Genomic DNA, 15,282 nt, shown 5'->3' on the forward strand with positions numbered 1-15,282 from the left:
ATTTGTCCAATTTTAACTGCAAAGGGCATAAAACGGGTGGAAAACATGATAATATACCAGCGCGCCGCTGGAGGAAGTGTTCCTCCCACAATCCAACTTGCTGATCCTGTCTAAGGAATAGGATTTAAGAGCTTGTGAGAAAATGTGTGTAAGAGAATATAGAGGAAAATTGTTCTGTGGCATCTAGGGGAAGTATATATAGGAATAGCAGTTGGGCTGTATTAACTATGAAAGTATATATGTTATTCAATTTTTAACTTCTTTCAAGACAAAGACATGACCCATTTTCTGTAAGGGGTACAAGGGATGTAACACCAGAGGAAATCATATAGCTCTGATGGACAGGAAAGTACACAGAAGTCTCAAGGACACAGTACTGTCTTTGAGAGCTCCAGTACTTCGTGGGTTCCCTGAAGTATTCTAGGATCTCATTACAGATTTTGGGGTGTCCAAGAGCTTGAAGGGATGATGAATCTTGGAGCCTTAGTGGACTGTTAAACCTCCTCCCATTAAAGAAAAACATGTGGTTGAAACTGTGTTGGCTAAAAACCATGGAATTTTCTGCGTAACTTTATTCCTTCTTTGCCATTTTCTGTTGGATATCGTGATCTGCCTGTTATATTTCAGCAAGCGCAATAATTTCCTTTTAATTAGATAATTACCATGTTATTCATTGGTCTTGATCACTTCTAAATTCAGCTTTTGGTTTTAACAAATGCAGTTACAGAGGATGATGGATTTTTACATTTTTAAAACAGCTAAATGTTCAAAAAGGATTTGTACACATAACAAAATTAAAGTAGGGATTATCTAGCACTGTGTGTGGGATACAGCTATAATCTATACAGTGCATGGAAAAGAAACTGGCATTCTCAATTGCGCTGCACACATCTCTGTAATAACAGGGTAAGAGGCATACAATTTCATGGAACACCCACAATGAAAATTATTCTTTCCAAACAGAGAATTGTTTTGGAATAAGTGAGGTTAATTGGCACCATGGGATTCCTCTCAAGGAAACACAGAACATTAAAATCTACACATGTGCATGTAAAATGATAAAGTATTATCTTCTTTCCCCTCTCAGCTCCTCAAATCTAAGGCACGCTACCCAAAATCAACAGAAACGATTATGTTTTGTTGATTCAAATTTCCTTAGAATAAACTGGCAATTCTTCATCTGGTCAGCTAACAACCTGAAAGTCACTGCGCTGTTCCACAATTGCTAGCTGGGGTATGGTTATCTAGTGCAGCCTCGCACACAAAAATAGAGGTCTCCAGAGCTTTTGGCACAGGCTTTTCGGAATTGTAAGAATCCTTCTTTTCTGTGCAAGCAGCAGAGCTACGGGGTGGTAAGATACAGCCTCTTTCAAAGGACTGTTGTGCCCCTTTTAGGATTAGAACCAAAATCTGCAAATGGTTAATGGGAAATCCAGGCACATTTCACTGTCCTCGGTTATAACACTGGTTGTGTTTTACAGTTTCTGAATACAGTTGAAGTATATTAAGTCCTCACAAAAGTATTATCACCCTCTCAAAAATCGTAAAGAACTTATCACTAATAAAGAAAAAAGTCTTCCTTTTCATGAAGAAGGCTGAATTCTGACGCAGGCTGTTGTGCTCCATTGTGTCTATCTCATTAACGTTTAAGGTCATTATAAACAAGGACATTTTACTTGATTTATCTTTAAAATGTCCTGTACTTTCCCATTTGGCCCGTTTGCACACCTTAACCATTATTTCTTTCCTAGTTTTCTGCCCCAATTATGTCAAGACACATTTTAAACCAATTAATTGTGATTCCTAGTGGGCATGTCACAGGTGAGGTGTGGCCTCGGAAATGACGTCTGTTGTGCCACAAGCCTGACTGCAGCTCTTCTGATCTCTTCAATGAGTGAGAAACCCCCGTGTCCTATGACCCCACATGCCTTCACATGCAAGTCCTCAGTTGAGGAATACTCTTCATCACTTCCCTCTCTGTGGTCTCCAGTGGAAAGCTGAGATGTTTACTGGTTGCCTTGTCATTTTTGCAACCGCATAGACAATGTAGCATTTCAGTTTCTCACTAAAGACATCCTAAAGTCATCCCTTTCCTAATCTGAAAGAGGAGTTCCAGGACACCAAAGAATACCCCAAAACATATCATGGTTATATGCCAGTAATGTTATTTCCCTTGCCACTCTGTCTGGGCCTATGAACGTATCTTAAATGCCTTACCATTTAATTAGTCTTAGTTAGAAATACAGCAGCAAGACAGCAAATAGAATCTGCACTCAGCATCAGTGGAATTAATTGTAGAATGAAATTAAAATTGTATCTTACACTGTTTATAATAGGATATATGTAATATTTATATTCTAACATTGTTATTTTAGAGGACTATCCCTATTCGTCATAGACAGATGGGAGCTTGGTCTGGCAGAATACAAAGGTTTTACTTTCCAGAGTTTTCATAGACAATGTTTCTGAGTAACTGAAGAGTTGCAGGATCGTTAGGTTGAAGAAGGAAGAAATTTAGATAGGATCTCCTAATTCTGCTTCCAGTCCTAAAGCCTGGAGAGAAGTACTTCCTTCCACTGCTCCCCTTTCTCACCATGCATCGAAATAGTCCCTTGTTTGGGAGAAATTTGTCACAAATTGAGTAGCCACTATAAGTTTGGCTTTCTAGGGAACAGAGAGCAGAAGATAACCTTTGCCGAGATTATAAACTAGTGGAGGAGAGCCCAGCTTGCTCTGAGATGTCAAGGCAAAGAAGAAGTTCAAGAAAGGTTTATTGATTTCACCCTCATCCACATAAGAATTCATAGGAAAATAAGTTGATTGAAATTGCTGGACTTGGATGGGAGGATTAGCATGAACTGTGTGAATTGTGGGTCTTTTTTCAGTAACGTAAATCCTGCGGGTATCAATGGACAGTTTATGTGTTAACTTACGTCTGTACATCAACATGATGCAAAAAAAATGTATGTATCCACTGTCAAGAGGAATATGTGAGAAGTTTTATCAATGATAGAATTGAGCATACAATTCAGCAAATAACACAAACAATCTTGATTCTATTTACACACTAAGTTTTAAATAGGTGTTGTCACTGGTTTATTGTAGTTTTCTGTAGCGGCACTCCACACTGCAAAGGCTGGACAACCTATCATAAGCTCCTTTCAACATGCTCTGCCAGTGCTGGAGGAAGTGGTATTTTTTTCAATTTCTTTATTTGTATTTCATATTGAAAGATTTGAGTAATATGTATTCCTGTGATTAAATGTTACGTTGTGATAAAAACATAGAATCATAGAATCGTTTTGCTTGGAAGAGACCTTTAAGATCATGAGGTCCAACCATTAACCTGGCACTGCCAAGTTACCATGAAGGCATAGTAAAAGTTTCACTACTAATCCTGCATTCCTGCAAAAACACGCCTATGGTGACAAGGTGCTCATTTGAGCCTGAGAAGCTCTGAAATAATTGGCACACAGCAGCATAGTTAGCATATTTAATAGCTGATGGTCTACTTTCATGGTCTTATACTGAATATATGAATTCTTATGGGTGGAAAATGGGTCTACTGCGTATGTTCCACAGCACTCTTCACGGCATCACTGATTCCTGCCTGAATCACTGGATCACTCATGAATAAGAGTTTGCAGGACTGAAACTACTTGTGCTCTGATATGAAAACTAACCAAAATACAGTAAGGAATATATCTAACTTTTAACTCTTCTTAAGACTAATTCTTGGAAATTTGCTGAGCATACACTTAAAATAATTGTTGTCAGGTATTTATTTTTTTCAAAGAAAATTGGCTGTTAAAATATATACAAGGAATTATATAGGAATATGGCATTTAAAAAATTGGGAATTAAAAAAATCCATATAAAACTAGTCTTACTGATTAATTTAAAAGTAAGATGAAATAAAAAGGTGATTATGGCTTAGGATTTAGGGAAAGTTTCTGTTAAAATCTGTTTCTCACAAGGAAAACCATAGTCTTAAGAGTACAGAAGAAGGTGAAGGAGGTCAAGGAGTCTAACTCATATATTCTTAACGGTAATCTCCAATACCATTTCGTTGAGATTTTCTATCCCTTTTCCCTTCCTTTCCCTCCCCTGCCCTGCCCTTTCCTTCCTCAGAGGCTTTGCCCTTTATCACAGTATTCCCGTGAGATGTACTACAAATATTTTATTACTAGCTCAAAAAAAAAAAAAGAAAAAAAAAAGAAAAAAACCAAGATCCCTACACAAGTACAAGTGGTAATTCCATAACAGCAGTTTTAAGGATATGAATTTTGTAGGGGTTTCTACTCTAGGCAAAGTGCAACAGAATGCAGTCATCCTTGCCCGCTGCACAATTTATGTCAGCAGATACAGTAGAGCTACACCAGCGCTTGGTCACAATCATTAAAAGCAGCAATAAACTGAAAATAACTTAAAGATCAGAGATGACAAGCAACTGACCGTGAAATGCAACTGCAGTTCCATACCTAAAGAGCTAATTCAGTCAGTGGATTTGTAAGTAGAAAACTACCATGTAACTACAGGGACTTGATTTTACCATTGGCAGTAGTTAGATATAAACTTGGCTACTTTGTACGGTTCTGAGGTCCTTCATTTTAAAGGGATGTTGGGAAAGTTGAATGATTGCAGGGAAGGATGGCAAAAATGATTTAAGAACTAACAGTTGCAGCCCTAGAGCTATTTAGCTTTTCAGAAAGTATCTTGAAAGGTGATTGTAGCATTTAACTCCCAGGATAAGTGGTAGGCTCTTCCTTTTTTGTTGTTGCCAAATCATACCTTCATGCCTTCCCTTCCGAACAATCCATTTTAGACCAATATAGCTTAGACTAATACATGTTATTGGGCTCAGGAGACAAGAGAGTGAGTGAAAATTGATGTAATATGTTGTGCTACGTTTTATGGCGGCTGCTACTAATACAAAGGTTTCCAAATCTCAGGAAATAATACAGTTAATAAGATAAAATAGAGCCCCAGGAGTAAGGAATTTGGAGAACTGCTAGACCATTCAGCATTTTTTTGTAAGTTAGGTACAATCCTCGAGTACAAGGTGACTGATCTTGTAATAATAACATATTCATCACTGTTACATCTCAAGAAATCATTAAATTCAAGTATTTAGAATGATTTGATCCCTTTTTTTTTCTGCTGAGTGCATCATGGGATAAATTCATATTTGCCTGATACTTTTAAAACATTTAATTATTTTGCCTAACTTTTTGACACTAGATTCAGGTACATCAGGACTACTTTTTCTTGATAACTGATTAAGGTCTCCTTAAACATCACCGAAATCAAAGTATTACCAATACTTTCAATAGCTTCTCATTCAAACTTTCCACCTCTCTTCTACTTGGCAATAGTTTAAAACAAAAAGAAAATAACAGTAGTGAAAATCAGTCTGAAAGAAAAATTGGGTACTAGTATTTTCATTAAAAATTTGTCTTTGCTACATAACTTTGAAGGAACAACTGGAAAATGTTGCTCTGTAACTAACAACTCTCTTCGCCACAACATGATGGAGCAGTACATCACCAGAACAGGGAAGCAGACTTTCAGGGCTTTTTTTTCTGGTAAATGCTTATTCTTTTCTTCTACATACCTGCCACATACTCAGGGTACTTTGTAATATTAATGAGCCCAAATGATGGAATTAGTATTTTCTCCACTACACTGGGCTATATATTCCTAAATAATTGAGCCCGGGTGCATGCCCTAGATTTGAGTTCCAGGTGCATGTTTCACTCTTGTCCTTACTCAACTTTGGGGCAAGACTGAGGTGCTCGGCTTCCTTCTTTTCACTGCATTCTTGAGATAGGGAAGAGAAGACTAAGGGTGACAGGAGGGTACTGCTCCAACTTGGCCAAGTGCCCAATCCATCCACACATACTACAATATTTATGTGGCCAGTGTGACATAAAATACATTGGAGAGGGCCACAGATGTTGAATTAGCAACTTCTTGAATTAGCAACTTCTTCATTAAGATGCATTCATGGCTTACGACAACTAAGTTGAAAAATAGAAGATCAAAAAAGCATTCCTGCTAACTGTGCTGTCAAAGAGGATTAGAAATTGGGAGATGTGCGGAGAGAAATTGTTTCTTAAGCTCTTCAGAGCTTTTTTTTTTTTTTTAATCTTCAGGAATCCTGCATCTAATTTTCTCTTCAGTAGGGCCTCTAGGAAACACAAGCTACCATCACCCATTCATGGCATCTCTCTCCGTTATGAAATACTTCTACATGCTTGTGCTAATTCCTTCTGAGATGCTGGCAGCATATAAAATTATCACTTCTTCTCTTTCATTTGAACTCCTTAAAATTAAATCACATAACTGTCGGTAGATTTTACTGCAGGAACAATTTTTGAAACAGAGACCTCAATGACTTCAATGAACATTAAAAGCCAATGGACCAATAAAACATATGCACCAGGTTGTACCACTCTTCTTATTTAATTTCCATTGATATCCACAGACCTTCACAGGGATGACTGACAAGAAGCAACTCCAGATAATCCTATTTATGTGCTTAGGTTAGCAAGACCAGTGAAGAAGCTCTACAAGCTTGCTCGCAGCAGCGTTAGGGGCTGAATTTCATCAACACAGGGACCATTAGTTCCATTAGAGGAACAAACCAGCATCCTTTCAGGAGGGTACCAGTGCTATACAATGCAGTCACCTCTCTTCCGCTGTTTTTGTATATTGTTTTCCTACTTATCTGACTGCCAGTGCTGTTATGAGTAAAATGATGTTAGTGAGATCAGAACTAAAGTCCAGGATTGTTTGTATGAATGAAATATGCCATTTCTGTTTCTTGGTTATGTCAGCCTCAAGATAATTATAAATATATTCTTTAGAATATCATGCAACAGATTTGCTGCTTTGTGACAATCCAATGATTTTATCACTCCTAAATTTCCTCTTTACATTAGAAAAAGGAGAAAAAATCAACCACCACTAGTTTACTCCACCTATCAACATTAAAAATGTCTTATTGGGATAGCTGTCCAAAACACTTTTCAGGGGCATCAATTTAAATTACCTTTCATTTAACCAGAGCTGCATAATCATTATTATTATTTACCAGATACAATATATACCTGTAAAAGCTGGAAAAATATTTTTACTATTGTCACTAGAGTTAAGTATTTGTTCGTATTTCAGGTACAAACAAAAAAGTAACAGAAACTATTTTCAGACACCTGTGTATAAAAGAGAAAATTTTCACACTTATTTTTATGGAAAGAAAATCGCTTGCCTTTTCTTGCTACCATTGCTTCAAGGTTGGAAAAGAGTTGAACTGTTTTTGTTTACTTCAATGAAGAATCTCTGTGTTAATTCAAGAATAACATTATATGGATGATGGTATTCAGGAATTGACTAGGTATTTGGGTTAATATCTATGAATCAGCGTAAACAAACAGAGAACTCAAAAAAGGCAACATGTTACCATGGCAAAACACTTCACTGGAACATATGGGCCTGAGTTTGATCAGGAACAACTAAAAATTAATTGATTTCATTTTACTTTTTCACTTACACCACTATATGAGAAGAATCAGGCACATCAAGGAAATGTATACATACAAATTCATCTACCTTACACTATGAGCATTTCTTGAGTAGGCACCGAGGACACACTCAGCGATTCTCTTTGCATGTGGATGCAGTGTTTTAGATGCATTTTTTTAATTCCTAGCTATACACTATCTGCACTGCCTGCTCGAAAATTGTCTGTCCACATAGTATTCTCCAGTACTGAATTCTACTTTTAAAGTGTTTAAGAGATAAGTAAAATCAAATACCCTTCAAGTAGTATTTTGATGGAATAATTGCTACTGTTGTCACAGCGATCTTGCATCCTTGTAGGTAAAAGACCATGGACAATGATTATAAGAACCAGACTGCAGGGGATAAACATAAAAATGTTTAAGAACCCTTGTCTTAAAACAAACATTTGGATTATGTGGGGTTTGTTATATTCTATTTATTTATTATGTTAAATAATGTACTCATTCCTCAAATTCTTGTGCTTTCCCCTTTCTGTTTAAGAGCTGGAGTAGTGCTTCTAGGCACATTCCCTTTCTCCTTACCTGTGAAGTACATAAAGCGTCCGTTCTTGCCAGCCTGCCTTAAACACTGCAATACAATTATCCTCAGTCACTGAACTGTTATCTCAGGGAATTGAATTAGACTTTCGAGCTCAGAGAACTTTACACAATTATTTACACAAAATGTGATAGTTGAAACAGAATTTAGAGTATTATATGATGGTTAGGGTAGTAAGGAATAAAAGATCAGGTCGCTGATTTAAAACAGAACTAAAAGTTGAATCTGAATCTCGGGGCAGCTGTTGAGAGTCTTATCAACCAGGCTATTGCCTATTCAGGAGCATGGAACGTCAGTTTTCCATTTAGCCTTGCCTCTAAGTCCCAGCTCTAAAAGTTTGTTTGGGACCGATAGCAGTTCCGTGGAAAGTTTCAGCGTCAGTTTTTCACAAGTACAAACTATCAGAATCTTCAGTTAAGAAATATGAAACAGCCTTATATTGATGTTCAAAAATACCCCTGATAAGTCTCTTCTGTTTTGGTATCTCCAACATAATAGTTACCTACAGAGGCAGAAAGGGAGGTGTTCAGGCAATGACAGAATCATATAAATTGGTTCTTTTCCTGAAAAAGGTGTCATATATTTTGTTTCTCTCTCTCTTTCAACACAAATCAAAAATCTCTGAGATATCCTCTCAGAAAAGACTATCTGAAATTGGCTTATTGCCCTTATAGCTGAAACACAAAATTATTAATTAGCATGTGCTATGCATTTTAAATCAACATAGTTTGTCACAATTATTATTTAAGATTACTCTGTCAAGAGTATGTCAATAAGTCTTTCATCCACGAACACTTTATGATATGCAGTCCTGACTGTTCTAGGCAAAACCAGGTAACACTTTAAATTTGATATATATATATATATATATGTGGATTTTACTTGCATTACTACTCTAAAATGCGACAAGAAATCAACATGGAACAACAACATCTAACAACATTTCCAAAGTAAAATATCCCCCAATAGACTTACGAGTTTTCCAGCAGTACTTACCTCATACCTAGATGTAATATCTTACCTCTACCCTCCAGTGTATTCCCATCATTGCCCAGTCACCATTCCCTCCCCTGACCATGGAAGTTTTCCCATTAAACACGATGAAAGCTGTTGAACCAACCCAACCACACGTCTGAATTTAGAGGTTCAGTCATTTTTTATGTGTATCTCAAACACATACCGTTTTAAAGCAGCCTCCCAGCAAGGGTAGCTTGTGCCATGTTTGAGGTTGGGCCAAGAGGGACTGAGCACTCCTGTCCCTCTCCCGGGCGTCCCTGAGCACTCCTGTCCCCTGGACACTCCTGTATCCGGCTCCTGGGACATCACTGAGCACCCACGGGTCAGGGGATGCCCTGAGCCAAACTTGCTCCCACTGGAATCACAGCAAAACTTGGCTGAATTCAGTGGGATGGAATTGAGCCCAAAGGATGAAAATACAAAGATAATGCCGTGGGATGCTAGTGTTGGATAGTTTCTTCTGAATTTAAAGTGAGGGAAAAATGAAGGGAAAGAGAAAAACTGTGATGACAGTTATAAGACGCTATGTTTTCCCTTCCTGAAACAAGGAAGTTTTCACTTCTTTGCCAGATAGAACTGTAATGTCTGTGGTCATTAGTCTTCTTTTCTATTATTTAAATTAAAATAGTTTCTGAAAAAAGTTTCTTCCCTTTTTCCCCTCACACAGGCTAAAATATAAACAGATAAGTAAAAAATCCAACCTTTATTCCACTTTGAACAAGCTTGTGTATATCCAAAAAAGGTTCCTTGAGTATGTCTCCTTCAGGACTGAAAATCTTCACGTATCCTTCTTTCTCAAGAATAAAGAGCCGATGGGATCCATCCCCACAATGTACCGCTCCAACAGGCTGCCTTAGTCCACTTACAACCTCCTGAATGCAGAAGCAGTTGTGCTTGTGTTTTCTAAAAAAATATTAAAAAATAGTGAGACATTTCTTTTTTCTCCAAACTATGACACAACAAAGTCCCCAAAAGATAAAATGATTGTTCTGCAGTGATATTAAAAACACGGTTATACAATCCAGAATAAATTATTTCCTTGACAGTATGCAAGCAGATAATAATGAAAATCAGTTTGAATGTCACTTGAGCAAAATTTAGTTTGTATACAAGAAAGAGGAAATTAATTCATCTTAGATCTGAAATGCAGAGGAATAGGAGAGGAAAAAACGGTAGAAAAAAGAGAAAACAATTTATAAATATAATTCTATAGATGAATATTCTGCTGTAAATTTACTGTAAAACACAGTAAATTCCAGCCATTTGACAAAATCTGGCTTCTAAAACCCATTTAAAAATAATGACTTATTATAGGATAATCTAATTTAGCTATTTTCACAATGAAAAATACATGAATGAAATAAATTGAAAATCATGAAATAAATACTTTACTAATAAACTTACTGTAGTTCTTTAGTAATATTAAATTCAGGTAGAAGTGACTTCTTAGAAGTATGTATGATCCACAGGGTGGACCATAACCAAGATCCACAGGGTGGATCAAACCGGGATTCTAACACCTTTTCAGCAACGCAAATATCAAATGGCACTGAAATATTGAAGCTGATGTAACTTTCTCTTTCGATGTACACTAGCAGCAGCAAAAGAAAGTAACATCTGGAAAGCACAGCTGCTGAGCATAAGCACACACTGAGCTGTTTCACTGTGAAAACCACAGGCTTTGCTAGGGGTTTTTTTCAGATTAAACAACATTTATCTTTATGAACCTGCTGATCTCTTCCTCTTTGTCATATTCTTCCATGTGGTCCAGGGAGTTAGAAGCTGGCCCTCGCACTTGTTTTCTTGGAAAATCTGGAAAGCATACACCACCATCTTTTCTTGCATAGTAAAAGCAAAACTCATCAGCTGTAGTTTGGAGAAAACCTTAAAAATGCAAAAGAGCATACAAATATTTAGTGTGTTGTCATGTCTGCAGTTTTGTGCCGTCAAACTAATCTTTAAATAGATTATATATTGAGTGGAAAAAGAAGTCATTTTAAACAAAGTGCTATCTGCAAAAAAGGCCTGCCCTGAATAAATACAAACTGAGTATTACCTTTTACAGTTTATTCATCTGTATTTGTATTAAACCTCATTTTCAGTGTGCTTAAATAATAACAGTAATTCATTCCAAATGATGCTACAGTTCACTTATTAAAAAATTGGGAGACAAAGTTCAGAGTTGAGGCTGTGATACACTTTTCCCTGATTTTAACCTTATTAATTGTGTAGTATCTGCTGTAAAATAGCTTGAGCGGCTTTCATTTAACTTTTTTTGTTTAAAGGGGCTTGTTGTAGTAAAAATCTCAGTGAAAGACATGCAGGCAAGACTTTGTGGAATGCTGGCAGCAAAGGACATCAGTCGGAGAGGTGAATAATTAGTTGTCTCAGAAAGCGAGAAGTGCTTCTGAAAACTGCACGGTGTTGCCATGCAGTTGGCCTCTGGCTGGCTCCTGGCATTAGACTGGGTGAAGACAGTGTCCCACCATGAGGTCTCCTTCCTCAGCCCCCATTCCCTGGAAAGGGGGGTATGGCACATGCTGCACTCTAGCTGGCTTTAAACTGGCTCGGGTGAAAGGTGGTCTTTAGGTTTTAGGTTGAAATGGGAAGGAGTTTGAAGACCCAGGGAAACAAGAAGTTGGTAAAATGAGAGCCTTTGAGGAAAACCCTGCCGCTACTGATACTGCACTATGTTTAATGACAGCAAAAATATCTCTTTCTGTCTGCAAACCTACTTCTAGTCATTTCTATCCAGTTTTTAATCACTAGTATTAAATCTAAGAAGATAGAATTTGGCTAGTTATACATGTCCTATTTTACTAAAACAGATGTTAAGATAATATGTCTTAAGTTACCTTCGTTCCTCTTTGCGTTATTGGCATACTGTCTGAGGATGTACTATGGTCCAGAACATAACTCATAGAATACACAGAATTAGCACTTAATCGGAATTAGAGGCCTAATTTATGCATGGCTTTACCACTTGTGAATAATGCAGTAATCCATAGATCTTGGCCATAAAACCTCTGGCTTACAACGTACAATAAGAGCTGATCAGGGACAGCTGTGTTTCATTGGAAAATGCCAATTTCTTAAAAGCAAAGCTCTTTCAGAAACATTATCAGTTTTGACAAAATTTAGTTAACATGAAGTTTCTGGTCCAAACTCAAACTTCTGGTCTAAATGAAAAAGAGAGAAACAGACAGCAAACCTCATATCATTATACTCCAATGTCTTGTAATTAGGGTGTTTCATTAGGAAGAGGAATATTCAGGTCAATGCCCCTCATCTGTCAGGCAAGAGTTTGACCCTAAGTCTCCCATTTCCCAAGTAAATGTCCTAAGAACGACTTTATTAGCTATCCTGGGGTGGTCTCTCTGTGGCTTTCTTCATGGAAAATTTCGAAAGAGTTCAATTTCTTCCTTATGTGGAATAGGAAAATTTTTTAGATCCCAGAATTTTTGTGGAGTGGAAAGCCTTTCCCACCCAACTATACTTCTTTTCATATGCATCTTCCTTTAAAAATATTGGAAAAATAATATGACAAAGCCTGCCTTTGGTTTCTATAAAATAATCTCTGGAAACACATGGTAGTATGTTGTGGTGTGAAAGTTTAATTACCATGATTTGGAGCTTCAGTAAATATCATCTCTGAGGAGCTGGTTTTAATTTATAGTAGTTATTTGGAGAAAATGGGAGATATAATTTCAAGTGGAACAACTGAAGAGGAACTCCGATATAATCACAGAGTAGTATTCCAAGGCTTGTAGATATAATGCCAAAATCAAAGGTAATCTAAAATCTTGCTGTTGAATTATTTGACTTAAGAATACAGAGTTTTGTCTTTAATAATTTATTTCTCTAGGCATAGAAGGTCATTCGAGAAATACAACAGCAAATTAGAGGTGTACAATTTCGAAGAATTTCTAGAATTTTCCAAGTGTACCATCTACTGTTTACTAAAGATAAACTACTCTTGGCTTGAATGTTATTTTTAGTCAGAAAAACTAAAAGCATATTATGATCATATTGTTTACTCGGTACGTGTTCATCTCAAATAACAATCAATCAGATGCAAACTCACTTGACTAATGCCTTATGCGATGCCTTTTCTTATATGTAAGACTAATCCCTTTTCCTTATGAAATATTTTATCATGCACTTAAGTACGTGTTGCACTGCAGTTGCCTTCTGCTATTTAGCAAACCCATCAGCAGGTTCCAACAAAGGATAAGGCTTACGTTCCATTTTTGTTAGAAATGCTCATAAAAAATGCGGTTTGAATTAAACTATGAAAATCAGTCAGTAAATTGCTAAAATGTTGCGTTACTGGGAGGAATGTAACCTCTGTAAATACAGTTTCACCTGTGTATTAGGGATGGAATTTTGTTCTCTAAAAAACACAGTAACTTACAAAAATAAAAATCTGCTTGTGTTATAGAGGCTAGATTCAGCATACTAACAGCTTCACTTACAGACAGTTAGAAAAACATTTGCTTCTACTCTCCTATCTGCTTGTAGCCATTTCATGTTTTCCTTATCGTGCTTAAATTTTAAGGTCTTTAGTGCAGAGTTTGCCATTTTGTTCGGTGTTTGTACAGTGTCCAGAATGGTCCCTGACAAGTGCCCCTAAGCACTCGAATTGTTTGGAGGGGAAGAAGAAAAAAAAAGATCATTTTGCTCAGTCTGGGTTTATTCAAATACAGCTCTGTCACTGTCCCCTATGAGAACTGTGCCTAATAAGGACTGCTACATTTGGTCCTGTGTGAATTTCCGTTCTTATTACTTTATTTCAGAAGACTCAGACATATCATTACAAATTTCCTACCAGCTGTGTATGTGTTGACAGAGCAGTGCCCATGTTAACAAAGAAAACTGAAATCACAAAGGAAGATTAAACTTAATGTTTTTAAGCGTTGTACATGTCAGATTTTGCACGGGCTTGCATTTCTGTGCTTTTAAAACTTTCTGTCTTGCAAACAAGAATCAAACTACAGACTTGTCAGGTAGAGCAGTTACAGTGAAGGCTTTCTGTGTTCGCCTTTATAAAAAACTGTGGAATAAGTAAGTTGCATGATTTCAAGCCTTTTCAAAGGAAAACTCCTGCTCTCAGCTGATCCTCACCTCCTCTCTCCACTTGTCTTTGCGATCAGTTATTCCTCACATTGTATCTTCCTTCCTAGCCTACCTTCACCAAATTCTGCTTTGCTGGATTCCTTGCTTGCCCCCCCCGCCTCTTCTCTTTGATATACAACTCAGATGTTGTGGTAGCGTTTGTCCCTCTCTTTACAGCAAGTCGAGTTCCTATTTGCTCCCTTCCTTGTTTGCATCGCACACGGGATTGAGTATCATCCACTCATCTGAGTAGACCTACACTGGCTTAGACAGCACCTGGAAATCAGGCTCACCTCCTTTACTCCTGCATACAGTTCAGTATCGTGTAAAAGAAGCAGTTTCCTGGTTTGGGGTTTTTTTGGGTTTTTTTCTGATTTGCGCTTTTGACAGCTAGATGTGAATTTTTCCACAAAACGCACATTCTCCTCTCTCTTCGCAACTCTTGGTGAAAACTAAGTCAAAGATGTGATTCCAGGTTGCTTCTTTCAAAATGTAATCAGTTCAGTGGTAGCTCACATCACTTCCTACTGGTTTTCAAGTGACCAGTGGCCCCCTTCTTATACTCGCACATTGCACGTACCTGCACACAGGCAGTGCCAGGGTTAATCCCCTCAATGCTCTTGTTAGCAGGAGTGACATTATAAGCCACTATTATTTTCCTACGTTAGAACTTCTGAAAGTTTTGTGTGGGTTGCAGAATTTCTTGGATTTCCAGCATTTTGGGCTGGAGTGCCCCTGTTTAAAGTTAAAAAGAATAATATTGCGTATCCCTTCTGGTAATGCCCGGATTCAGATTTGGGCCTGGATCTGAATTCACCCACAATCATCTGGAATGATTTTCTTCAAATGAAAATAATGGAGGGCACGTAGTTCAAAATCTGTCTTATGTCCTCAGATGGCAGAATGCACCATGGCTGTGGCACAAGTTTGTTCCTTAGAATACGTCTCTTCAGCTGGCATGGATCAAGTTTCTGCTCATGCCCAAAGGGAGAATCAGCCGTGCCTTTCTTTACTAGCTGTATTAACAAT

At 37.4% G+C, this 15,282-nt stretch overlaps 2 protein-coding genes across 2 annotated transcripts in view; one reads left to right on the forward strand and one right to left on the reverse strand.

Annotated features, from left to right (window-relative positions):
• The window catches only part of ANAPC10 (anaphase promoting complex subunit 10), a 188,398-nt gene that overhangs the window by 146,631 nt on the left and 26,485 nt on the right, over positions 1-15,282 (forward strand). The gene's annotated exons all lie outside the window — the stretch shown is intronic.
• The window catches only part of HHIP (hedgehog interacting protein), a 74,843-nt gene that overhangs the window by 45,626 nt on the left and 13,935 nt on the right, over positions 1-15,282 (reverse strand). The window contains exons 3-4 of the mRNA XM_074588877.1: positions 10,866-11,022; positions 9,840-10,041 (exon numbers count right to left, since the gene is read on the reverse strand). Of these exons, the coding sequence (XP_074444978.1) occupies positions 9,840-10,041; positions 10,866-11,022 (359 nt within the window). The remainder of the gene's footprint in view (positions 1-9,839; positions 10,042-10,865; positions 11,023-15,282) is intronic.

Source organism: Larus michahellis, chromosome 5 (assembly GCF_964199755.1).
Source record: "Larus michahellis chromosome 5, bLarMic1.1, whole genome shotgun sequence".
NCBI lineage: Eukaryota > Metazoa > Chordata > Aves > Charadriiformes > Laridae > Larus > Larus michahellis.